At 40.4% G+C, this 27,479-nt stretch overlaps 1 protein-coding gene across 2 annotated transcripts; it reads right to left on the bottom strand.

Annotated features, from left to right (window-relative positions):
* Positions 1–3,760: 3,760 nt before the first annotated feature.
* On the bottom strand, positions 3,761–26,254 carry Chek1 (checkpoint kinase 1). 2 transcript variants are annotated; one of them, XM_052188710.1, is made up of 13 exons: positions 26,190–26,254; positions 25,453–25,534; positions 23,661–23,884; positions 22,636–22,700; positions 21,914–21,983; positions 15,250–15,438; positions 14,091–14,195; positions 11,959–12,054; positions 9,935–10,043; positions 9,225–9,402; positions 8,895–9,026; positions 7,475–7,576; positions 3,761–5,589 (listed from the first exon to the last, which is right to left on the bottom strand). In XM_052188710.1, the coding sequence occupies exons 2-13, from the start codon at positions 25,515–25,517 to the stop codon at positions 5,494–5,496; spliced, it is 1,431 nt and encodes a 476-aa protein (XP_052044670.1). In that variant the 5' UTR covers positions 25,518–25,534; positions 26,190–26,254; the 3' UTR covers positions 3,761–5,493. The 2 variants fall into 2 exon arrangements, with proteins under 2 accessions (XP_052044670.1, XP_052044671.1); XM_052188711.1 differs by lacking the exon at positions 26,190–26,254 and adding an exon at positions 25,997–26,076.
* Positions 26,255–27,479: the final 1,225 nt, after the last annotated feature.

Raw genomic sequence — 27,479 nt, 5'->3', positions numbered from 1 at the left:
CAATAAATGGAAGAAATTATCACTGGATGATTTTAACTGTGCTGGAGCCCACACAAGACGTCACTCAATGTGAAGATAGATCAATAAGAATCCATTTGGAAGAAAGGAATAAAGCCTCAATGATTAATATATTGTTTCCAAACATTTTAGCATTTAAATAACAGCTAGAATTTGCCCACATTGGATGAAGAATAAATTTACAGTCCATAGCAAGATAAAAAACTGAAGACAGACAATAGTCAAACTACTTAAAGAGAAAGAAAATAAAATATAAATGCTGGCATTACTAGCTTTTGCTCCATCCTCTAAGCAGTTGTCAATACCTGTCCTCAAACTGCATGAACAGACTTGATTTGCAATCTTCTAACCCTTTGGGGAACTGCTGACAGACTAGTCTATTTCTCCTAACTTAAGAGTTCACTCAGGGGAAAACAAAACTGCTGAGATCTCAAGTTGGGGAAAAACCATGGGAAGCAATGGCCAAACTACAAAAGGGACTAACAGACAAGGCGACTACCTGGACATAAGATTAAAGGAATATGTCAAAACATGTAAATTCCTGCATGGCATGATAGAAATACTTGGAATCTTAATACTTGGGAGATTAAGTTAAGCCCATAAAGAACTCTAGGTCAACCTAGCCTACAAGCGCAGGTTTCTTTGGAGCCTGATGGAGTGTCTGCCCCTCAAGCAGGATCAGAAAGAACACCAGGCCCGTGTGTGCTTGCACCCCTCCCACATGTACATATAAAAGTATACACACACATTTGAACAGGTGAGCAACACAAGCAGCTATATACACAGAGGAACTGAGAAGAGGGATGTGAAGGTGAGTCAAATAGTGAGAGACCAGAGGAGACACTCACCCTTCACACCAGCTTGATCCCAAGGTTCAAAACAAGCCTTGCTGTTAAGATGCGCACAAAGCAAGTTTAAGAGTAGTGTTTGTTTTTCAAGGAAAAACTATTTTTAAGGACTTATTTTTTTTCATTATTTTGTAAAAATATGTCTAGGTATGTGTGTATGGATGTACAAGTGACCAGAATCCAGAAGAGTGTGTTGGATCCTGTGGAGCAATTTATAGGTAGGTGGCTGTGAGCTGGCCCATGTGGGTGCTGGGAACTGGATTTGCATGCTCTGTGAGAGCAGCCAGAACTCTGAACCCCGAGCCTTATCTCCAGGCCTCAAGGGCCAAACTTTCAACAAAACATGCAAAGAAAGAAGAAAACTGTACCAAACAACAATCCCTAAAGAAACACTTTAAATCGAGGGTCTCCAGTGTGTTTGAAGAACAACAGGTTTCAATCAAAGATCTGAGAGTAGTCCGGAAAACAATATGTAAACAAGCAGTGTCCGATGCTTAGAGAATTTAACAGCAGATTTAAAGTAAGAAACAGCAGTCTCTTTTTTCAGTTCTGGGGGTTCAATCTAAGGCTTTGATCATGCAGCACGTTAGATGTCCTAGCACTGACTCACATTCCTACCACGGATCATCAGCAACTCTGAAGACTTGCTTGAATTTAAGGAATAAGAAGGGAAGAAAGCCTGACATAAACAATTTAAATTGGACTTATATAACACTATCACACATTCAGTACTATAGGATCCCACAAATGACTAAGGGATGGGTGGAGACTAGTTGAATGAAATTCTTCCAAATCAGAAGACAGACATGGATCTGCAAACACAGGGAATACAAGGAACTCCCACGATGGTTAAGACTGAGACATACATACTGTCACACTACCAAAACCTAAAGATGAAGCTGGGTGTGGTGGCGCACACTTGTAATCCCAGCACTTGGGAGGCAGAGGCAGGTGGATTTCTGAGTTCGAGGCCAGCCTGGTCTACAGAGTAAGTTCCAGGACAGCCAGGGCTATACAGAGAAACCCTGTCTCAAAAAAACAAAAAAACAAAAAAACAAAAAAAAAACAAAAAAAACAAAACAAAACGAAAAGCCCTAAAGATGAAAACAGACTCTTGAAAGTGTCAAAGCAATTCACTGAAGAGCAAAGATCCTAAATATGATCAGCTGGGTGTAGTGCAGTACACACTGGTAACCCTGTCATTGGGAAGCTGAGGCAGAAGAGTTGCAGGTTAAATGTGGGCCTGGACTATCAGTAAGGCCCACATCACCCTGGGCTACTTAGTGCCACTGTCTCAAAAACAATTAAAAAACAAAAACAAAAACAAAAAAACAAAAAACAGTTGATTTCTCAGCAGAACCTTTGTAGGCCCAAAGGTGATGAGGTGTTATATACATTAATGAAAGAAAAAAAAATGTCTAAACACTATCAACTAAAAATTCAGTGCCTGATGAAACAAAATTGTCCTTCAGAAATGAAGGCAAAATTAAGATTCACAGACAATGGGCCAAAGGAACTGATTGTAACTACTCCTGCTATGTAAGAAATGCTAAAGATTGCTGAAGTGGAAACTTCTAGTTTCTTTGGAAAGTCGGTTATGTCAAAAGATATTTTGCTGGGGCACACAGGTAGAAGAATATCTTGCTAAAGCAGACATGCGAAAAAATGTTTCCCTGAAGCAGACAAGGTGAAAGGACATGTGATGAAGGAGAATAAATATGATCCCACAGACAATGGGCGCAAGAGCGTTGGTTTGGTTTTCTCCACCTCGCATGTATTGGTTGGCCTTACACAGTGTTGTTGAGCTCCGCTTGTGGTAATGCTGCCACTGAAAGAAACAACAAAGAACTGCTCGACTCCTCGCTGCTTCAGCAGCCTCGGATCAGTTGGCAAGCCTTGTGATTTCTTCAGGTGTGAACTACAGCTCCTGATTCGCGCATGGTATCTGCCTGTTGAGAGGACTGGACTGTAGCTACTGTTTCTGGTTTGGTGTGTGTTATGGGACTGAACTGGAGCCAAAGATTGAGCTAAACAGGTCCGCTTCCCCCATATCTAATAACTTTTCTCTTCTGCTGCCTCTAGCCGTCAGTGGTGGGCAAGAGGAGAGGTTGAACCCTTATTAGAATAGGCTGCAAAAATTGTATGCCTACAGATGCCCTTAACTGGAGATGAAAGGGTGCAAGATAGCAGTTAATAAAACCAGGATAAAAATACCCCTGAAAAGCAAAATTAAAAATCCTAGCTTAAGGATCTGGCCCACTAATTAAGTGCTTGTATGTCTTGAAGGTGGCCCGAGGTTGTATCCCCAGCAACTACAGCAGCAACAAATTTAACAATTAGGTAAAAGCCAAAGGTATGGAAGATATACATGAGCTGTCTTACCAAGTAAAAAGCAGGCATGGTGCCATATATCTGTAACCCCAGCACTTTGGAGGTGGAGGCAGGAAGATAAGGAGTTTAAAGCTATCCCCCATTCATGGACAGCTGAGACTACACAAAACCCTACTTCAAAAGTACAAAAGGGAAAATAAGGCACAGATTTACTGTAGTGTACGTATAGCATTTAAAGATATAGTTTTTGATGTTAATAAAATTACATAGGAAAGACAACGCAGCTGTAAATATAGTTGTCCAGTCATAGTCAAGTTGGATCAGGCACGAGATGTAATCCCAGTATTTGGGAGACAGCGGCAAGAAGGGAAAAGAAACAGCCTGAGCTGGATTATGAGTTCAAAGGCCAGTCTGATCCACACTGTGAGGTCAAGGCCAGTCTGATCTACTCGGTGAGGTTTGGTTTCAAAAAAAAGAAACTTGTTACAAATTTAAAATAAATTGTTCTATTTTATCAGCTAAAAAAAAAAAAAAACCCAAAAAACCACAATTATCACATGACATAGGGTATAGGGTATATATACAAAAAATTAAAAACAGAGACTTGAGCAGGTACTTATATATTCATGTTCACACCAGTATCATTTACATGGACAAAAGGTGGCAACAATCCAAACATACACGATGATATGAAAGATTACACACACACACACACACACACACACACACACGTGCACACACGTGCACACACACACACACACATAAAATGGAGTATTAGTCACCAAAAGGAATGAAACTTGATATAACACAGATAAATCCTGAAAACAGTTGTATGAAGTAAGCCAAACACTAAGAGACAAATATACAATTCTACTTACATGAAGTACAAGAATATTCAAATCATGGAGACCAAAGCAATACAGTGAGGGTGTGCCAAATGATGGCAGGAAGCAGTCATGACTTGGCAGATACTGGCTCGGACACAGTACTGCACTGCACCATCAGATAAGGAAGACAATGACATTAAACTGTATGGCGCAGATGAGACACGGGATTCTGAATGTGATGCAAAGTCATAAACACTGGACCTGGAGCAGGGGTCTCACTCACACTCTACAATGACCATTCTGACCACTTTCCCAGAAAAGAAACTACCAATAAACAAGTAACGTTTTTAGCAAGATGGCTGACTTTAACCGCAGTGGGACCACAAGTGGGAAGCAGGAGACCGAATAGAGTAGGGTCAAGGTTAACTTCTGAGGATGGGATGGGAGAGGTTAAGTGGGCGAGCACGGCATTCACTAACACATAATAGTTTAGCCATAAAATGTTAAATGTTCTTGGCTTCAGACTAATGTTGGAATTTTTATCTACAAAAAGGAAAACAGGACCCCAATCATATATTCATATTTTAATATAAATTTTATGAACAAAACAAAGCTTTAGTGAGTGTACAAGGTGAGGAACAAGAATCAGGCTAACTCCTGCATTTCCTTACTCCCTTCGCCTTTTCAGTCAGTGTCATCTAGAAACTTGGTGGCCAATAAGTTCAGAGTTAGATATTGATTTTAAAAATAGAGATCATTTCTAAAGTAGTTAAAATGTGGCTGTGAATGTAGAAAAGAAAATTGTTTTAAGTGTATAATTTTTAGAGTAAAATCACTTAAGCACTAGAGCTTATGTTCAATTTCGTGAAAATCCAACCAAACCAGGCTTTATATCCGCCTAGCTATACCGGGGAAAACTCGCAATTTTAAGCATTATAACTCAAAAAGTTTTATAATTGGTCAAGTCCTTGTGTGGCACATATACCCAAACTGAAAATATAGCACATACATTAAAATATACTTTCTGTGGCTGCCCTCATTTGAGAACCAATCAACTGTACATGGTCTATTTATTATTCATCTTTACAATTAAATAGGCAGGGAAGAAAATATTTTGCTTGGGATGAAACAAACTTTTGATTTTTCAAAAGTGATACTACTACATTGGTAATAAAAGCTGGCAAACTCAAGTATCCCAAAACTTGGTTTCAAATCCAGACAATTTAAAACACAGCTGGAGAAATACCTAATGAATTTGATCCATCCTTTCCCCAAAGTATTACATGCAATTAAAATACAGTAGTATTTGTATGCAAAACACTAAGAATTAGAAGATGTTTGGGTAATGAGAAGAGAACTCTTCAACAACTGTTGTTTGCAGTTTGCAGACTAGGATAATCTTCTCTAGGAAGAAAAATATCACATAGCAGCGCTCTTTTCGCCAGGAATGTGCAGAGCTGAGAGCTTCATCATGTAACAGGAAACCAAACCTTCTGGCTGCTCACGATGTCACTGAGCTTCCCTTTAATCTTCAGGAAGTGTCTCTTGAACTCTAACCCATCACCCTATTTCAGGAAAAATATTTTAAAAATATAAAAAACGATTGTGTCAAAAGAGCACATTCTCATTCCTGATCAGAGAAGCAAACACCCTTAAGTATGTGCAGTTCTTTGCCTCCTCTCTGCCCCTCTCTGAGAATTCTGGACTGCAGGTGTGCGCCAACATTCCAGCTCAGTTATACATTCCATATACATCTGACTTGTCTGAACGGGACTTTATAACAACTTGTGAGTTTCACTAGAGTAGAAACCTTCATAATTTAACTATACCAAAAATCTAGCAAAGAATTATTTCAACCAGTCTCCCAGATACACAACCTGAATTACTCTTCAATCTTTTCTAGAGCCACACATAAACTCTCAGAAAACAGAGATTGTATTGCTTTGGTTTTAATATAGAATAGACTTTTAAACTAAAAATAATAGGTAAGCGAAACGGCAATATTAATCACAATTTTGTGAAGGTCATTATGCTGGACAAGCTTTTTAATGTCATAACTTTTATTTTAAAAATAGTAGGCATTCTGTACATGGGATATGATCTTCTAGGTGGGCTGCCTAGTCTGGCCTCAGTGGGAGAGGACATGCCTAGCCTCAGAGAGACTTGAAGTATGGTGGGGGCTGGGGAATTAAGCCTCAGAGGGCCTTCCACCCTCTCAGAGGGGAAGGGGAGGGGGTGATGAGGAGGGATTTGGGAAGGGGTAACTGGGAGGAGGGCAGTGAGCGGGATGTAAAATGAATAATTAAAAAAATAGGTATTATATGTAAATCAAAATAATTTAAGAATTCCAAAATATTGCGAATTGTAAGTGTCAAGAGGTATAATTTAAATTTTTTTTTTGGTTTCATATATCTATATATATTACAAAAAAAAATTTTGAGGTATAACAGAATCCCAAGTAGGGCTGGTCTCAAAACTAGTTGAATTTCTGATAGTCCCACCTACTGAGTGCTGGGAATACAGGCGGATATTGCCACACCTGGCTTTATCTGTACAGAGGATCCAATTTCAGAGCTGGTGCATGCTAAGCAAGCACTCTACAAACTGTAATTCATCCCCAGCCCTCAAGATTTTTTTTTAAACTTATTTATTTATTCTTTTACATGCCATATTTTATCCCCCCACCTCCCGTCCACCCTCCGACTGTTCCACATCCCATACTTCCTCCCCACCCCAGTCCCCACATGGATGTCCCCACCCACCACCCAACCTGACCTCTAAACTCCCTGGGGCCTCCAATCTCTAAGGAAGATGTAGGGGAGTGGGGAAGACAGAAACAACCAAAAAATATTTTAGAAAAATATATGATAGCAAAAGTCAGTGTTTATAACACTAAATGAAAAAATAGAATTACAATATATTTACAAATGCCAACTAACTAGTTATAACATACTCATGCGGATATACTCCAAAACTTTTTGAGGAGATCTAAAACCACATAGGATGGAACTTTATATGGCATATACCATCTGCATTCCCATGTATACATAGCTAAGTCTACAAATAGGGCATAGTAAGAGTAACACAGTTAGTAAAATAGAACAATTGTAACAACAGTCTTTAATAAAACTACCAGCATTACTACCCTTACCCTTTGGAGCCATTACTAAAGCTACCCCAAAACAAAAATCATGCAATACTTCCACAGTTAATATAAAAACCAAAATAACAAGCAAGTAATGTATTTAACATGAACAAAAATATATGCGTAAAATATCTACTCTAGGTAAAAAGAAAGAATTCAGCATACTAATCAGAATTGTGCTCAACCCACAAAGCTTCAGAAAGCAATAGTGGAGAGGGGTGGACCACTGTAGGTAAAATACAAAGCCATTTTGAAAATCTACACAGAAATGTTTCCATACTATAAATAAAATATATGAAAAATACCTTAGAAAGCCGGAAGTCAACAAGTATCTTCTCATCCATTTCTACCAAATTTATTTTGAAAATCAACTTATTGTTTCTTCTATCAGTTGTTGATACAGTAACCTAAGGCAATAAAAATAAGGTCAAGCCACATACATACATGAATAGAAAATACTCCTAACAATTCTTGTTTAACAGAGTATCGTGAAGAGCACTATGCATTTCAAGGCTAGAGAGATGGCTCAGGTTAAAAGCACTTGGCGCTCACTCTTACAGAGGGCCTTGGTCCACTCCTGGCACCCATGTGTGTGTGTGGGGGGGGGGGGAGGGGGCGGGGCTCTCAGCCACCTATGATTCTAGCTCCAAAGGATCTGATGCTTCCACAGACACTGACATACACAAATATACCTCTCAGTCTTTACACATAAGTGTAAAATTTAAAAAAATCTTAACAAGAAAGAAAGAAAGAAAGGAAGGAAGGAAGGAAGGAAGGAAGGAAGGAAGGAAGGAAGGAAGGAAGAAAGAAAGAAAGAAAGAAAGAAAGAAAGAAAGAAAGAAAGAAAGAAAGAAAGAAAGAAAGAAAGAAAGAAAGAAAGAAAGAAAGAAAGCTAGCTATCTTTCTCTCCAATCTAAACCAAGCTGTAAGTTAGAACTTTAGTCTAAGTGGATTTGTAGTAAAAAAAAAAAAAAAAAGAAAAGAAAAAGAAAAAGAAAAAAAAAAGCATTTTAGCAAAGCAGAATTGAAAGAAAAACCAAGCAAAAGGAACAGGGATAGAATGAAGACTGGAGGTGTATCTTAGTGGGAAAGCACTTGTGCAGCATACATAATGCCTGGGTTCAATCCCCAATAATCAGTCAAATATATGAGAAAGAAAACAAGATTCTAACAGTACGAGAAGAGTCAGGCATGGTGGCGCACACCTTTGATCCCAGCACTCAGGAAGCAGAGCCAACAGATCTCTGTGAGTCCCAGGTTAGCCTGCTCTACAGAGTGAGCTCCTGAACAGCCAGGGCTCTTGTTCCACATTGGAACCCATCTCAGAGAAATAAAAAAACAAGCAAAAAAAACAATACAAGAAAGAAAATGAGGAGCTGTTTGAAGCTGAAAAGCTGGAACAACAATGAGTTGACAGTGACGGTAAGGAATTTGGGCGAGATGGCTGGTGGGAGAGAAAGAGGGCAGCCCAGAGGCAGCACCAAGGCCCCAGACATGGAGGCAGGGACATCTTCAACTGCAGCTTAATATAAAAGACTAACTTCAGAGGTTTTTGAAAACACAAGACAAAACAAACAAACACAAAATAAATTCTTAAAACTTTCAACTGTTTCTTTTTCAAATTAATTATTCATATTTTTAGAACGCTCACTGACCACTGATAACTTTTACTCAAATATTTAATTTTCTATGGGAAAAGAAATACCAAAAACTAACAAAACCTACCTGATTCATACAACTCTTCTTCCACTGATAGCCCAACTTCTCGAAGGTCTCTTTCAGGCATTGGTAAGATTTGTCTGCGTCCAATTTAGTAAAGAATCGTGTCATCCTTTTGACCAAGCGCTGCCAGGGGTTCTGCACATCAAAGAAGAAAGCTGAGTAAATCCAGTGTAACCCGTTTACAGCAGTTAGTCTGAAATTCTGTCCTTTAACTGAGGCTTCTTTCTCATAATGGCCTTCTCTAATTATTTCTTACTTATCCAAATAATATATATCAAAAGACAACAAAAATAAAAAGCAACAGTTATCTATTTGAAAAATCAAGTTCCTTACCTGTGAAGATCCAGGGGTACCAAGTAACTGACTGTTTACAAGCATATGGTCAGGACACGTAGGCTGGGAAAAACTGATGCCCTGTACCAGTTTGTCCACATTTGAGGGACCAGTGTCCCACAAGGAAAGCCCTGTCCTCGGCTCTGGCTGCGAACTAGAGAACTTCACATTTTCTTCACTGAAACATTAAGAGAGAAAAAAAAAGTATGACTCCAATTTTCTGTTTTTAAGGTGACTTCATTCTTTTTAATTACTCATTTTATGTTTGTTGTTTGTTCATTTGAGACAAGACTACATCTTGTTTCTAGATTGGCCTGGCCTGGCACTGTCTATCCTCCTGCCTCAGCCTTTCAATTAGCAGTTACCTGGGACTACAAGTATATATAGTACAGGGTCAGACTAAAAATATCTTTAAAATAGAACCCACCAGGATTTTCTTATATCACACAATCATTCTCATTTTGGTAAAATTATTTGCATTATTAAATAAAATATATACATGTTTTTTTCGTTGTGGGGAATAATTACATTTAAGAAAAGGACTTAATCTGTCAATCCTTGGTAGTACAAACTTGCACACAGGAGGATCAATACAAGCTACCCAAGTTCAAAACCAGCATGGGCTACCCAGTTCTAGTTCAGTCAAGGTTACTTAGTAAGACATTATCTCAAAAAAAGAAAAAAACAATAATAATTTTTATAAGTCTTACCTGGAACCACTATTTACTGGAGCAAAGTCCAAATTGGAATGAATGTGCTTAGAAAATCCACTAGAAGACTCTGACATACCACCTGAGGTAGCGCGTGGCCTCTTTGCTCCTAAAAAAGGGGAACAAATACAAATCATCTATTCAAGTATTTAATCCAACTAGCAATTTCAAGAAAAGAGCCACATCTAAATCCATTTATTGAATGCAAAGCAATATAAACACGTTTTTTCTTAAACAATTTTATGTTTAAATAAAGGAATGTTACACTAATGCTTCACAATGGCCACAATTTCAATGCCATCTTTTATGTACATGATGTTCCACAAAAGACTAGCTCAGTAACTAGAACTTTTAAAGTTTTTAAATAACTCCGTAAAGAACAACAGTCAGTACAAAATAAGACCCTCAGCTAAACTCCATCAGCCCGTGGTACTTGTCTCCTCAGACTTCCTAATAAAGAACTATTTCAAAACTTCTATTCTCTTCTGAAATCATCGATACCACCCACCATTGCATTACTTATCATGATATACTACCCTATTTTTAGAAAAAATAATAAAATAACACAGTATGTCACTACCAAATCTGCAAATACACTTCTTATGCCTCTCTTTCACACACACACTCTCCCCTTCTCTCTCCCTCTCTCTCCACTCCCTCTCTCCTCTCTCCCTCTCAGAGAGTTTACTCAGCTCCATAAAATAAAAGTTTCTCCTCCCAAGTTACCAGAACAGCACCTGGGAGTCACCATGAAATCTTCATATTCTATCATAATCTAAGACTCACCAATCCAATCATTTCAACTTGGAACCCTCCGCCTTTTGACAATGCCACTATCACTAACATATTCCAAGCTACCATCTTCTCACATCTAAACCACTACTGAAAAATCCCACATTACTTTTTTTTAAGATTTTACTTCTTTATTTTATATATATGATGAGTGCACTGCAGGTGTCTTCAGACACACCAGAAGAGGGCATCAGACCCCATTACCGATGGTTGTGAGCCACCATGTGGTTGCTGGGAATTGAACTCAGGACCTCTGGAAGAGCAGTCAGTGCTCTTAACCGCTGAGCCATCTCTCCAGCCCCAAATCCCACATTACTTAATCTCTTCTACTCATCAAAAATCATGGAAGAGTGAGCATTCAGAAAGAAATACTCTTAAAACCAAACACATCAACCTGTTCTTTTCTTACTTAAAGCCCCTCAAACTTTGTTCTAGTGATGGTGAGCTCCAGTATAAATCCTAAACACAGCCCAGACAGGCCCTCCTATTACTTGCCTTCTGTCTTTCCTAAATGAATTCAAACCTCCCCCTGCGTCTCTGTCCACTCACTCAGCAAGCATTTCCTGAGTACCACTGGTTAATGATGAACAAGAAACAAAAGGTTTGTGTCATATTGACCTGATCTTTTTTTTTCCTAAAGATTTATTTTATTTATTATATGTAAGTACACTGTAGCTGTCTTCAGACACCAGAAGAGGGCATAAGGTCTCTTTATGGATGGTTGTGAGCCACCATGTGGGTGCTGGGATTTGAACTCATGGCCTGCAGGAAGAGAAGTCGGTGCTCTTACCCACTCTCTCCATCTCTGAGCCATCTCTCCAGTCCCTGACCTGATCTTTCAAGTTCTTCAAATACATTTGACCCATTAAATCTAAGATTTGTCCAAATGCTGCTGCTTTTGCTCAAAGTCAAACATGCCTCACTGACTAACCCTAATCCTAACCCCTAACTCTAACCCCTACCCCATACCCCTTACCCTTACCCCAACCCTTCACATAATTTCCTTATGAGGAAAAAAAAGACCTTCCTTGTTTTATTAGATTGCCTCAAACATTGAGATATAGCACTCCTTTTGGTTGTTAATGAACAAAATTAGTTTTCACATTTGCTTTTCTTATTAGATATTAAAATCTTAATTTGGACAGACCATAGTTATTTTATGACACTAGTTTATGGTATTTTATAAGTATCTATGCTTCACAAAAGAAAATGGGTATACTTTTTTTTTTTACCTCTGTTAAGTGGTTTGTTGTACCATCTATCTTTTTTAATATCTGGGATGGTGATCCTTGCTGATGGGTTCTCAACTAGAATTTTATGAAGCAAAGCTGAAAAGAAAATAAGACAATATTTGTAAAAGGAGTACGCAGATTAGACAAATCTTAAGACATAGAAGCCAAAAAAAAAAATGGTACACGCCTACAACCTCAGTAGTTGAGAGGCACAAGCAGGATGCTTGAGGCCAACTTGGGAAATATATATTAATTTTACAAAGAACTTATACAATTCCCAGCATCAAAAAACGTAAGCCAGGGGGCTGGTGAGATGGCTCTGCAGTTATCCAGCAACCACATGGTAGATAGCTCACAACCATGATCGATGAAGAGGGATGGATGGCCTCTTCTGGAATATAGGTGTGCAGAAGAGCACATCAACAAGTGCTTGCTGACAGGAGCCTGACACAGCTGTCTCCTGAGAGGCTGTGCCAGTACCTGACAAATACAGAGGGGATGCTCTCAGCCAACCACTGAATTGAGCACAGGGTCCCCAATGGAGGAGCTAGAGGAAGAACTCAAGGTGCTGAAGGGGTTTGCAGCCCCATAGGAGGAACAACAATATGAACCAAGCAGTACCCCCAGAGCTCCCAGGGACTAAACCAACAACCAAAGAGAGTACATATGGAGGGACCCATGGCTCCAGATGCATATGCAGCAGAAGATGGCCTTGTTGGACATCAAAGAGAGGAAAGGCCCTTCGTCCTGAGAAGGCTAGATGGCCCAGTAGAGGGGAATGCCAGGACAGGGAAGCAGGAATGGGTGGATTGGTGAGCAGGGGGAGAGGAGATGAGTTAGGGGATTTTCGGGAAAAGGGGGGAAAAAACAGGAAAGGTGACAACATTTGAAATAAAGAATATATCTAATAAAAAATTAGAAAAAAAAAAGAATTAAAAAAAAACCTAAAGGATTAAGAAAAACTATAAACTTCTTTGCTCAAAAAGAGCAAAACTAAAAAAAGCTAGTAAGCTACATACTTGGTATTAATATTAAATTTAAAATAAAATTTAAGAAACAGCATCAGTTACAGTCTTACTGGTTAAAAAAAACTCATTTTTGCCAGGCACAATGGTATATTTAATCCCATTCAGTAGGCAGCAGCAGACCAATCTCTCTGAATATGAAAGTCACCCTGATCTACTATATGGTAAGTTCCAGGCCAGCCTGTTCTACATAGTGAGTCCCAGACCACCCAGGGATACAATGTAACCCAGTGTTTCAAAATATGACAACAAAAAGGTAACATGAATAAATGGCAAAATGGTACAAATTTAAAAAGTAAATTTGTAAAATAAGTTGTAACACTTAAAAAAGGAAATAGTCTCTTAGCCCTGCAGTCTTGCTTGTGGGAGAAGAAAAAAACTTTAAGCAAATAGAGGATACACAGGCATCAAGTAACACGGATGCTTATCATAGTTTTTCTCTAACAGTAAAAGTAAGGAAAAGCCTAACTCTCTAAACTGAAAGAGTAAGGCATATCCACATAATGAGTGCCATCATCTTTAAAAATATGACCCAGGCCCATAATTAAAGACATAGAAAAGTGCCGAGCATCAAAACTAAGGAGTTATGAAATACGATTTACCTTTTGCAAAACCATATACTTATAACTAATATACATACAGCAAACATTTGCTATACATTTTTTTTTTTTGGTTTTTTTTTTGGGTTTTCTTTTTTTTTTTTTTTTTTTTGGATTTGGTTTTTTGGAGACAGGATTTGTCTGTGTAGCCCTGGCTGTCCTGGAACTCACTCTGTAGACCAGGCTGGCCTCAAACTCAGAAATCCTCCTGCCTCTGCCTCCCAGAGAGCTGGGATTACAGGCGTGCATCAACACCGCCCGGCTTTTTTAAATATTTTTAAAAAGTTATTTCCAAATGCCACAGTTGTTCCCTCTCTCCCTTTTGACTTACATTTTCTAAGGTAGCTAAAAGGACTACAGAGAAGAAGGAAGAAAGAAAAAAGACAGAAAAGAAGGAGGGAGGAGGAGGAGGAAGAGGAAGACAAGGAGGAAAAAAGAAGAAAGAAACATCCACTACCATGCACTATCACCCACAGAATCAACACTTTCAAACCACCCAGTTACCTACCCAGAGGAGCAGAATCAATTTTTTTCCAAGGATTGAGATAGGTTTTTTTTTCTTTCCAGTCAGAATATTCCTGACAGCTATCACTGGGCTGGTCCCATGGCAATTCTAAAAATAAAACAAGTTGCAGTTTTTGAGTGTTCATGAAATTGTATAACAAATATTTCACAGAAAAATAGCCACACAAAACGAAAATGAACAATACATAAAAAAGAATACAATTTTTATCCATAGTAATTCAATATGGTTTTCATGCTAAGTTTCATAGAAACTTACTCTCTTCAAAGGTATCATATCATACAACTTAGTGACAGAATTCTGTGTTGGGCCCTGGATTTAATCTCCAGCCACCCCAAAGGAAATGTTGAGATTTTTAATTTAATGGTTATACTTCATGAAAATAAACCTCTGGGTTAGAAGTTTCAAGGTAGTTAAAATAAGATGTAAATTATAACAGGTTAAATATTTGTTTCCCCCTAAAGCTTATACTGAAATCATGATAATGAATGTGCGGCATGTTTGGAGGATCTAGCAGGGGATCGAAGCTTCTCATACACTTGACTGAAGGCTGACCGTCCTTGAGTCAGGGAAAAGTGTCCTCTTCAACTGAGCCCACACCAGCCTCACCAGGCAAATTAGGCAAATCAACCTGAGCCATCAATGAAGGGAAAGCTGTTGCCACCAGATCACTCATTCCCATTCCCAGTGTGATGATTCTGGAGGTGAGGCCTTTGTGGGGTGACTAGATCATGAGTATGAAAGCCCTCAAAAATGGGATTTGGGTCCTGATGAAGACACTAAAGAGACTGCCTCTCCTCTCAGTAAGGTGGTCAACTATAAGGCAGGAAGAGAGAGAGCCCTCGGAAAATGACCATGCTGGCAACTTCACTACCCAGACTTCAAGCCTTCATGATCTGTATGAAATAAATCTGTATAGAATGCACTCACTGAATGGTACTTCATAACTGTAGCCCAAGGCAATAAGGAAAACACTAACATGAAACTATTAAAGAGCTGGAAAGATGCATCCACGATTAGAGGCTGGGCACACAACCTTTCTATTACAGAATTAGGATCCCCTTGGGTCATTTAATTTTTATTATTTTGGTATAAGAAATCTGACTATTCAGGGAAAAGTTTTTTCATGATTATATGGCCTTACCTCCAGCCAGCATTGCAGTAAGTACAATTCCACAGGACCAAACATCAACTGGTTCTGCATGAAATTCTTTTCTCTTCAGAAGCTCTGGAGCAACATAAGGTAAAGTCCCACACATCTTGTTCAGTAACCGTTCACGATTATTATGCCGAAACACCGTTGCCAAGCCAAAGTCAGAGATTTTGAGGTTATCTAAGCCAAAAGAAAAAAAGGACAACTTTGGATTAAAAGATTTGCAAACACGCAAACAAACACACACACACACACACATATATAAATTACAGGAAGTAACATTGGTTTTGCTTAGGGCTTATAGAAATTTTCTACCTGAAAATGAGCAAAAGAAATCTATGTATGTCATGGGCTGGTCTGACTTCCCCCACTACTTCCACAGCACATGTTGCAGAGGTCTGCCTTGTCTGGCCTCAATAGGAGAGGATGTACCTAATCCTGTAGAGACTTGAGGCCCCAGGAAGGGGGAATCATGGGGTAAGAACCCTCTCAGAGAGGAAGGGGAGAGGGGAAGGGAGGAAGAACTCTTCAAGGTACAGGGAGGGGGCAACATTTGAGATATAAATAAATAAAATAATTAATAAAAAATAAACCTATGTATATACAAAAGAAAAAGTAAAAGGCACCATCATTTATACTCAACTTAGCAAAGACCTTATCTTCTTAACTAAAGAGAAATATCAACAGAAAAACCAGTTGGCACCAGGTTAAAGAAGGATGCTGTAGATGCCCTCCTGGAAACAAACCCAGGAAGACAGCAGAGCAAAACCCTTCACTGAGACTGTGGAGGGTAAGGAGTCGTCGGTAGAGCTGGTGCCTAAGCATGGGTGCCTTACATGCAACGGACAGGCACTGTGTCAGCAAATGCAGGCAGGAAATAAAATCAGTGAGACACTAATAATAAACTGTGATTATACTGGCTATAAAAATATTGACATCAGAGAATGTTGTAGCAAAGAGATCTAAAAAGAAAAATCCGATTTCGGAGGATTATCAATAAGTACAACCTTTTTAAAAAGCAGTCTGGCCAAAGTGTCAAAATTTGAAATATTCACTCTTTGAACTAATAATTCTCACTGAGACCATACCCACCAGAGCAGAAATTCCACATTCACAAATGTAAGGATATTTGTAATAATATTAGTTATAAATGTCCATCAAGGTATACATGGTTCCAGCCAAAAATGTGGCAGAGGAATGCCTTTTTGGGCATCAGTGGGAGGAATGGTCTTTGATCAGGTAAAGGCTCAATAGAGGCCACAACAAAGGGAAACAGATGGGGGGGGGGAGTTGGGGAGGAAGTGGGACTGTGTCGGGTAGAGGGCATGCATATACATGGAGGCAGGGGATGGGAGGAGGGGCAGGGAATCATTGGGGAGAGGGACTTTTGGGAGGGGGAAATTAGGAAAAGTTTTACCATTGGTAATGTAAATGAAGAAGATACTCAATAAAAAGAAAAAGAAAAAAATAAATGTCTATCAATATCAATAAACAAGATCTTGTATACATACAATGAATATGGAAGTAATTAACAAGAACAAAGTATATGTACTCATATAGAATCAGATTTTTAAGAAAATGGCTAGTAGCATAACAAATTAGTATAACTATATAAATAGTTATACTAATTGTATTTTAAGTTAGAAACAAATTCCACCAAAAAAATCAATTTGAAAATCAATTATGTTCACACCACATAACATATAAACCACTGTATTGTTTACCTATATTTAATTTTGATATTTAATTTGTTTTGATTTAATGTTGTAATTACAGCATTTTAATAACTATACATGATAAAATCTAGACCAACACTACAACTTCTAGATAGCAGTCACTTTGAACACTAAGTTTAGCAGAGTTTAGTATCTTTTGGGTTTGGTTTTTCATCACATCTGCAACATATTGTTGAGTTAGAAAACTACACATAATGAATTCAAAATTTAGGAGCCTGATTTAGGAATCTATCTATGTCCACGAAAAACAGAAGGAAAGATTTCATATACTGGTGGCGTTTTGTTTCTTTAGCTTATTAACAAATACAAATAGAAACAAAATAAATATACAAAAATAATAGTCTAATGAAAATGCACTAACTAGACACTCATCTTAACAAACATTTATATGAAACTCTTAAATTAATAAAACCATATTTAAGTCAGGTGGTGGCAGTAGCAGTGCCTTTAATCCCAGCAGATTAAAGGGAGGCAGAGGTAGGCAAATCTCTTGAATTTGAAGCCAGCTTGATTTACAGAGCTAGTTCCAGGACAGCCAGTACTATACAGTGAAACTGTCTCAAAAAAAAAAAAAAAAAAAACTAGGTAGGCAGGTAGATAGATAGATAGATAGATAGATAGATAGACAGACAGACAGACAGACAGACAGATACTTGAGAGACAGAGGCAGAGGAAGCAGGTGGATCTCTTGCATTCGAGGCCAGCCTTGTACAGCTGGATATATAGGGCCCAATACCCTCTTCTGGTCTCCACCAGCACTCTGTGCACATGGTGCAGACTTACTGCAGGCCGCAACCAGACACACACACCCTTGCCTTTCCAGCCCAGCCTACCACTCAGTGCTGCTACTTGTTACCTGTTTCTATTTCCAAACCATAATTTGGGTTTGGGACTTTATAAAAACAGGCTATATATAAGTTTGGGCTTTTGTTGTGTTTTTGTTTTGTTACATCTTATCTACATCATTTTATTCGTGAATTAATGGCAATCCAGCTGCCACTGCTTGTGACTGTAAATTATACATTTCATAATTTTTCCATCTTACAGTTGGTAGATATTTGAGATGCTCTGAAATTTCTACTAACCACTAATTCTATGAGAAAAAAAATTTCAATTTAGTTTTTTAAGAGAAGGTCTTTCTGTGTAGCCCTGGCTGACCTGGAACTTGCTCTGTAGACCAGACAGACTGGCCTTGAACTCTGAGGTCTACTGGTCTCTGCCTCCCAAATGCTTGAATTAAGCACAACTGAGCTATTTTTAGTTTATTATTTTAAATGTAGATTTATTTACCTAGTTAGTTAGTTAATTTTGAGACAGGGTTTCTCTGTGTAGCCCTGGCTGTCCTGAAACTAGTTCTGTAGACCAGGCTGGCCTCAAGCTCACAGAGATCCACCTGCCTCTACTTCCAAAGTGCTGGAACTAAACTTGTACATCACCACCACCTAGCTAACTATGAGCATTTTTAGATATGAATATTGATTTATAAAAACTCAGGTGTGAAGACAGATGTTTACTATACTTTATTACAATATGTATAAACATTCTGTGTGTTAATGTTATGTATTTTTTGTTAGCCTACAAAGCAGTGGGTTTTCTTATGATATATGAGTGAACATCATGTCAACATAATAAAAGCTATATAGGATAAACCTATAGCCAATATCATCCTAAATGACGAGAAACCTGGAAGCAATCCCACTGAAGTCAGGGATAGGGATGTCCACTGTCCCCATTCCTTTTTAACACTGTGCTTGAAACAAACGAGGTGGAACAATAGGCAAAAGAAGAAAATTAAAGGGATATAATAAGAAGCCTTACAGCCAGGCAGTGGTGGTGCACGCCTGTAATCCCAGCACTCTGGGAGGCAGAGGCAGGTGGATTTCTGAGTTCAAGGCCAGCCTGGTCTACAGAGTGAGTTCCAGGACAGCCAGGGCCATACAGAGAAACCCTGTCTCAAAAAATCCAAATCCAAAAAAAAAAAAAAAAGAAGCCTTACTATCTCTATTTGCAGATGACCAGAAAAAAACCTCTAAAAATGATAAACAAATTCAGCAGTGTGCTACAATACAGAATCATCTTGAACAAATCACTAACTTTTCTTTTGTTAATATTAATTTATTTTATATATGAGTGATCTATCTGCATGCCAGAATAAGATACCAAATTCCAGGATAGGTGGTTATGAGCCACCATGTTGTTGCTGGGAATTGAATTTAGGATTTCTTGAAAAACAGACAGTACTCTTAGCCACTGAGCCATCTCTCCAGTACAATCAATAACTTTCCTATAAAAAAAAAATATATACAGCAAAAGGGAGAAACATGAACACAATCCCATTCACAATAGCCCCAAGGAAAAATAAAATATCTAGGAATAAACCTAATCTAAGTGTAAAGGCTAATTTTGGTTGTCAACAATCAGAAGTAACTAAAACCCAAGCAAGCAGGGAGCTGACTCCTGTGTTCAAAGAACTAACCAATTAAGGGATTTGGGGGCAAGATCCTACCCAGATAAATTTAGATTCAGGCATGGTGGTATACACCTTTAATCCCAGGAACTAAAGCCAAGCAAATCTCTGAGTTCAAGGCCAGCCTGAGACAGCAAGTTCTTGGTGAATCCAAGCAGTTTTACAAGCCTTTAATCCCAGCATTACAGGAGACAGAGCAGTGCAAACCTCTAGAGTTCAAGGTCAATCTTCAGAGCAAGTTCCAGGAAAGCCAAGCTTAGGCAGAAAGAGAACTGGAAAACAGAAAGCTAGTAATGGGATAAGGGGAACCATGTTCCAGCCCCAACAAGCAGCAGAATATGGAAGCTTCAGCTATGTGACTCTGGTTTTAGAGTGAAAAAGACAAGGGACTACTGGGACAATTGATGCTGGCTAGCTGGAGCTAAGAAATTAGTAGTCATTAAGAGACCAGCATTGACAGGAGCCGATTAATAGCTGTCTCTTAAGAGACTTTGCCAGAGCCTGACAAATACAGAGGGAGATTCTGACAGCCAACCATTGGACTGAACATGGGGGACCCCAACGGAGGAGTTAGAGAAAGGACTTAAGGAGCAGAAGGGGTTTGCAACCTCATAAGAAAAACAGCAATATCAACCCACCAGAACCCCCCCCCCCCCAGAGCTCCCAGGGACTAAACCACCAACCAAAGAGTAGCCATGGCTCTAGCTGCATATGTAGCAGAGGATGACATTGGGCATTGTCTGGCATCAGTGTGAGGTGAGGTCCTTGGCCCCGTGAAGGCTCGATGCCCCAGTGTAAGGGAATGCCAGGAAAGGGAGTGGGAGTGGGTGGTACGGTGGGGGAGCACCTTCACAGAGCTCCCTCATAGGAGGGAGGATGAGATGGGGATTCCAAAGAGGAAGCCAAGAAAGGGATAACATTGAATTGTAAATACATAAAATATCCAATTAAAAGAAAAGTAAAGAGAGAGAGGAGAGGGGGAAGACCAGTATCACTGAGGTGAAATCTTCAGGGAAGTGTTTTCTGAGAGCACAAAGAAACTGTGTTCCAGAGATAGCCAAGGCTGAACTTTGTACTGTGGCTGGACTTGGTAATGTGTAAGAGTCACCCAGGTGGTACTGGTTTTGAATTCGACATGAAGAGATCATGAAGAGCAGCTGAGGCTGGAAGGCCACTGGTGAAGGCGCAGCCTCAGTTGCAGTTGATGTTCCAGGACTGAAGAGGTTAATGCAAAGGAGCTGAGTCTTGGCACCGTGAATAGAGCCTAAGAGACGCTATGGGTGAAGCCCAGTTGCAGCGGAAGACAGCAGTGTTTTGGAGATGCCAGTACCATTAGATGAGCACCAAGAACAGCAGCAGCAGTGGAGTGGATCAAACTGAGCTTAGAGTGCTAGAGAGGGCAGACCTGGAGAAGTGACCAGCCCTTTAAAGGAGCCCAGAAGATCATATGTGGATCCCAGACATTGATGCAAGAAGCTGCCTTGGAGACCCCAAGGTTTTCAAGATGTCAGAGCTATAGATTATCTGCTGAGGAAAGCTGCTAACAGGGGGTCAAACCAGCCCAGAAAAAGAAGTTGACTGCAGTCAACTAAGATGAAAAGAGTTGGAGATCTGAAAACTGCTGACATCAAACATGGAGATGCAGCGTTCGGTGCTGGCCCAGTTGGTTTCCTATGTTGCTTTGGGAATTACAGTTAAGTGATTGGATGGATCCAAGATGGATTTGAACTTTGGACTTTTAACATTGTTGAGACGGCTACAGACTATGGTGAAATGTACTTTGCATTATGCTATGTTTAGGTATGGCCCCCACTCATATATTTGAACAAGCCTATGGGGCCAGAGAGTAGAATGTGATGGTTTGTATATGCTTAGGCCAGGGAGTGGCACTATTAGGAGGTGTAGCCTTATTGGAGTAGGTGTGTCACTGTGGGTGTGGGCTTTAAGACCCTCATCCTAGCTGCCTGGAAGTCAGTATTCTGCTAGCAGCCTTCAGATGAAGATGTAGAACTCTCAGCTCCTCCTGTACCATGCCTGCCTGGATGCTGCCATGTTCCTACCTTGATGATAATGGACTGAACCTCTGAACCTGTAAACCAGCCCCAATTAAATGTTGTCCTTATAAGAGTTGCCTTGGTCATGGTGTCTGTTCACAGCAGTAGAACCCTAACTAAGACACGGTTCTATATGACTAACGTAAAATATAACATTAACAAGGGCTGGAGAAATGGCTTAGAAATTAAAAATTAAGAGCTTTTCCAGAGATCTTAAGTTCAGTTCCCAACAATCACATAGTGGTTCACAACCCTCTAATCTGAGATCTGATGCCCTCTTCTGACAGGCAGGTGTACATACAGACACAGCACTCATGCATTAGATACAGATAGATAGATAGACAGATAGACAGACAGACAAGACAAGACAGACAGCATTAACAGAATGTTAATCTTACCCCTTTCATCCAAGAGGAGGTTTTCTGGTTTAATATCCCTGTGAGTTATTCCAATTCCATGAAGATAAACCTAAGTGGGAGGTCAAAACAATAGAATTGAGCAACTCACATTATTGATGCTAATTTTAAGCAAGGCAAAAGGGGCTGAAATGAAGGGAGTTGGGACTTTTCAGAATCCATAGTTGAGGCAGCAAGCAGACTTAGAGCCCGGGCATGCCGGACAAGCTTGAAGCAAGGTTGTGGTTGAGTCATTCCACAAACAGACCGGCCATAAAAGGGGCATGCCTGGGCAATCTCCTATGGGTCATACACCATCTGGACTGGAGTCTCCTGTCACCTGCCCCTTGGATGCAGTTTACTAATGTCAAAGTAACCTTCCTGCTAACAAAAATGAACCGCCCTCCTACATTGCTGACGGCCCGATCTGTACGTATGCCAAAAAGCCCACCCTGCGCGCCAGAATAACCCGCCAATGTTTGAATCAGCAAATCATTGTGTAACCGCGCCAAAACCCCCTGACTTTTCCTATATAAACCCCTAACTTTTGAACCTCAGGGTCGACTCCTCTGTCTCCTGTGTGAGATATGTGTCAGCCCGGAGCTCCGATAATAAACTGCCTCATGCATTTGCATCAAGTCGGTCTCTTGCGTTTCCTTGGGTGTACACTATCCCGAGAATGGAGTGGGGGTCTCCCCAAAAGGAGGTCGTACAGTAGTACCTACCACCCCTGCCATGAGTTGGTGGAAGAACCTCTGAGCATCTTGTTCAGGCATCCCTATGTCTGGCTCTGTAAGAAATAATTCTCAATTATAATCCGGCATCACCCATATAGGCTCTTAATTCATATGGCACTATGTTTGTACTTAAGCAAACAAAACATATACTAGTAAAAGACTGAAGTCCATTAACAAAGACATCACTAAATAACTCACATCTCCCTAGATGCTAAATAATAAAAATAAGTTAACATCATAGGAAAATAATTTAAAAGTATCAAAGTATTTTAATCTAACTCCAATGGACTTCATTTCCTTCAAATGTCTCCCTATTTCTTCTAGACACAAAGTTCGGGGCTGGAAAGATGGCTCACAAGTTAAGAGCACTGGCTGCACTTCCAGAAGACCAGGATTTGGCACTCAGTACCCACATGACTCACAACCATCTGTCAGCTCCGGGGAATCCAGGGCCCTCTTCAGGCCTCTTATAGCATCAGACATGCCTCCACAGGCTCCAGGCACATGGACACAGAATATAAAAGACCCATAAACTGAATAAATAATTTTGAATAGTTCCCAATGTGCCAGTATGACTGCCAATGGGGAAGTCATGTACAATTTCACTACATAACAGACTTAAATCCTAAAACTCTTACTTTACAAAGTCAAGAATGCCTGACTTTTACTCCAGTTGTACTGTTACATAACCAATTCCGAAATAAAATTGATCTATCTAACATTTAAAAAATGCAGCTGAGAGGGGTGGTGGTGACACACACCTTTAGTCCCAGCACTCAGGAAGCAAAGGCAGATAAATCTCTAGTGTTCAAGGTCAGCCTGGTCTACAGAGTGAGACCCAAGACAGCCAGGGCTACACAGAGGAACCTTTTCTCTAAAAACCAAATAAACAGCTGAGAACATGGTTTAGACCAGTTGAACAGCCTGTAGAGAGATGGTGGGTTTAATGTCCAGCAGCACACACAACATATAAACATGTTCAGTAAAATATTTATCTTAAATCATTTCCATACCTATTCTATCAAAAAGTTCTCCTCCACTACAGTATTCCAGAAACAGATACTGGATATTGCCTTCCCTCCTGTGGCCATAGAATTTCACTACATTCTCATGGTTTAACATCTTATTAATGCAGATCTCTTTCTTAATATTTTCTGGACAGTCTATGGCCCGCTTCATGTCTACAATTTTCACTGCAACGGCTTCTTCAGTTATTCTATTCACGGCAAGTTGAACTCTTAAAAAGAGAGAGAGAGAAAAGTTACAACATTTTCACCTCAGAATTTCTCCTAAACCGTCAAAAGATTATAGTGATACACACCTGTAATTCCAGCATTCTAGAGACAAAAGGGTCCAAGCTCAAGCCCAGCCTAGACTACAAAGAGACTTTTAAAGGAAAACAAAAAACAAAAAGCAAAACCCTAGCAGGGAATGGTGGTACAAGTCTTTGAGAAGCAAAGGTGAGCAGAGCTCTTGGAGGTTGATGCCAATGAGGCACTCTCTCTACAAACAAACCTGGAGGGGGGTAAGGTTAGGGAGATGCCTGAGGGGTGCCTGAGCATTTAAGAGCACTTGCTTCAAACCTTAGTAGTTTCCAGCACCCACACGGTAGCATCTGTAATTTCCAGTTCTGGCGGATCCCACACCTTCTGGCCCTCCGTCAGCACTGTACACGTGTAGTACGTTAACATGTAGGCAAACACTCATACATATTTAAAAAATACATAAATCTTAAGAAGAAAAAAAACTTCAAAAATATTAAATGTAACACATCCCAAACTATTCTTCCTTTCTGCATCAAGAAAAATGAAATGGTCTCTGCCGCATTCTCAAAAGCAATGAGACAAAATGTGAAGTACAGCAGTTAATGCTCCAAGAAAGTTTTGGAAACTTGGAAACCTTGTGTTTGCAAGTTATCTAATGACAGACGATGTTTTGAAAGACAGTAACAATTCTAGATTACATCACATACATACATGATCTAGTCATACAACAGCATATATGCCTGAGCTAATTACTGAGAGCACCTTTGAGGTAAGAACCATGAATTCCATCATCAGATGAAGACACAAAGGCACATAAAATCTTGCTTAGAACACAAACACAACAGGGATCTGCTGAGTGTGAGGATCTGAAATTAGGCAGGATACTGCCAGGGTCTTTCCATTATTTCATTTAAAACTCCAAGACACGTGGTTTGTTAGGGAAACAATTCCCTTATAAAGGAAAATTTTATAAAAGTAAAAAAAAAAAAAAAAAAAAAAAAAAACCTGGATGGACAAACACAGGCTGGTGATACAGACCCAGGAGGCTACAGTGTAGCACAAGTTGAAAGCCAACCTGGGCAAGTTAAACAAGATTTTGAAATGAACAAAAACAAATGCAAGAAACTTGTTGCTCCTTTTACAGGTCTAGAAATTGAGTTTGTTGCAGAGCATTTGCCCAGCATGTGTGATGCACTAGCTTCACTCACTCAGAGCCTAGATTTACAAATGCAAATATCCATGCTCTTTGCCACTTGAAATAAAGGGTTGTTTTTAAGTGTGTACTCTGACAAGAGATGGAAAACTAAAACTAGCAAACAGGTAATATTTAAATTAGGGAGACCAAGGAGATGGCTAAGTGGGTTAAGCCGCTTGCTGTCAGGCCTGATAATCTGAGTTCAGTCCTCGGAACCTTCAACAGAACCAGTTCCTGCAAATTGTCTCCTGATCTCCACAGGTGCATGCACCATAGCAGCGCGCGCAAACACGCACACTCACACACAAAATGCAATAAAACATTAAAATGAGGGCTCAAACTTACTCTCCGTAGGCACCTTCTCCCAAAGTTTGCACCAAATCCCAGTCTTCCACAAAGGGCACTGCCATGACTCCAAGTACAGCGACTGTAAAATACAGAATCCCCGAAAATACAGGGGATGAGGGTAAACTCTCATCACCTGTAATGCCATTGAGCCATGTCTCCAGCCATGATTCCGTATGACTTTGTTTTCCCCTTACATCTGATCCGTATTTCCCCAAGTCATAATACTAAATTTAAACATTTTGCCCTGTTTATCACAAATCCTGTTTCCACGTTTTTCCTCCGCCTTTATGCAAAACTGAACCCTAGCTTGGCTCGGAGTTTAGAAGACAAAAGCTTTCCGGTGAATGACCGGGAACGGGAGCTGCGAGCACAGGGTGCGGGGGTGGGGGCAGCTGGGAGTAACTACAGTAATTACTGCCAGAGCAGCCCTCCCTCCCACCCCAACGGCACGTGTCCCCAGCACCGGGAGGGAACGGGGCGGGGCCAGGCCGCCGACCGAAACGGAAGGCAGGGACCCCTGGAGCCGGAAAAGCATGCGTACCCTGGAGGCTTACAATCGCTCTGGTCCCTTTATGCTGGAGAGCCGCGGGCCACCCGCTCCAGCCCGCGCTCCGGGCGGCCCTCCCACCTCCCCGCTCGTCTGGACCACTCCCTCACGGTGCCCGTCCGCACTAATCAAGCCCTCTGGGTCCTTTGCTGGAGTTGTTTCCCACCGTTCAGGACTCCCTTCTCACCAAGCAGTCCTTTGCCAGCTGCCACAGGAATCCAAGTGCACAGCTTTTCCCGCCAAAACCTGCTTGCGTCATGTTGTCGCAAAAGCGCACACTTTTGCCGTAAAGCGGGCCGGCGCGCCTTGTCCTATCCCGGGCTCCACAGAGGAGCGACTTCTGTGGCCGGACTGAACAAGGGCCACTCCTTTTAATACTGGCTGGAAATCTGATGTGGCCGTAGTAAGACACAGGCTGGTGAGATTTGGTGTTGACGACTGCTTTGCTGAGGACCGATCTGAGTCCCGGAGTGAAAGGGCATCGGCCGTGTGCTACGCCTTACGTTGCTCCAAAGAGGCACCACCACGCCTCCATCCTGACTGCGCCATCCGTGGAGCCAAGGACCTCGGAGGATCCTTGCCGCTCAGAGCCTGCTAAGGCTGCACCGTTAACTACGTAAACCGACCTGCTCGTGACCACGGAACCCCTGGTAGGAAGGGTTTATGAGGCTCAACCTAAGCGCCACGGAGTGCTCTGTAAACTCTCAATTGTGGCCCCCCCTTAGTATTCGAACTGAGAAGCTAGCAACTGCTGTTGGAATTCTGAAAAAAAATAAAAAATGAAGGAAAACAAGAGTGGTGGTGCGTGCTTGTAGACCTAGAATTTAGGAAGAGTAAACAAGAAAATCCCAAGTTCAAGGCAACCCAAGTTATACAGGGTTAGTCTTACCAAAAAAAGAAAACGAAAGGGAAAAAGGCCCGCATTGCCGCGGATGTGAGGGAACAGTGCAGTCCAGTGAGCGTCACCAATTTTGCCTGCACAGGCTCCAAAACCAGTTAAATCTAATCTCTTTATTATTATTAATATTATTATTATAGGAAGACTATTTGCCTGTACTAGCTTTCCTATTGTTAAACGAGCATGGTGGCCCACCACACTACAGAGATAAAGCAGGAGCTATCCAACCAAGATGCTATTTCAAACAAAAACAAACAGTAGATGTAATGGTGACTCACCTATAATCTCAGCCTCAGGTTGGTCAGCCTGAGCCAAGGGTGTGTGTGGAAGATGAATGAATACGAATATATATTCTTAAAAAAGGAGATGGGTTGGGAAGCACAATCAGTATTCGTTACTAGGTCATTACTAGGCTGGACTTAAATGGCATAATGGAAGAATGCTTGCCAAGCATGCAAAAGGCTCATAATAAAGATAGAAATGTCAATGCTAAGAGAAAGGACTTGGATACAAAAAAATAAGGACACAGTGAAACTATGTGCTGGCTAGACAAGTGCTTGGCCACTAAGCTATATCTCC

Source organism: Apodemus sylvaticus, chromosome 7 (genome assembly GCF_947179515.1).
Source record: "Apodemus sylvaticus chromosome 7, mApoSyl1.1, whole genome shotgun sequence".
Taxonomy (NCBI): Eukaryota; Metazoa; Chordata; class Mammalia; order Rodentia; family Muridae; genus Apodemus; species Apodemus sylvaticus.
This window is presented reverse-complemented; position numbering and strand designations above follow the sequence as displayed.

Excerpts from the sequence above, each read along its gene's own strand:
- Chek1 (XM_052188710.1), bottom strand. The coding sequence starts at position 25,517 with ATGGCAGTGCCCTTTGTGGAAGACTGGGATTTGGTGCAAACTTTGGGA. Across the intron at positions 21,984-22,635 it reads ACCAACTCATGGCAGGGGTG|GTTTATCTTCATGGAATTGG; the intron begins GTAGGTACTACT and ends CCTCCCACTTAG. Across the intron at positions 10,044-11,958 it reads CAACAAACCACTTAACAGAG|GAGCAAAGAGGCCACGCGCT; the intron begins GTAAAAAAAAAA and ends CCCCTTTTTTAG.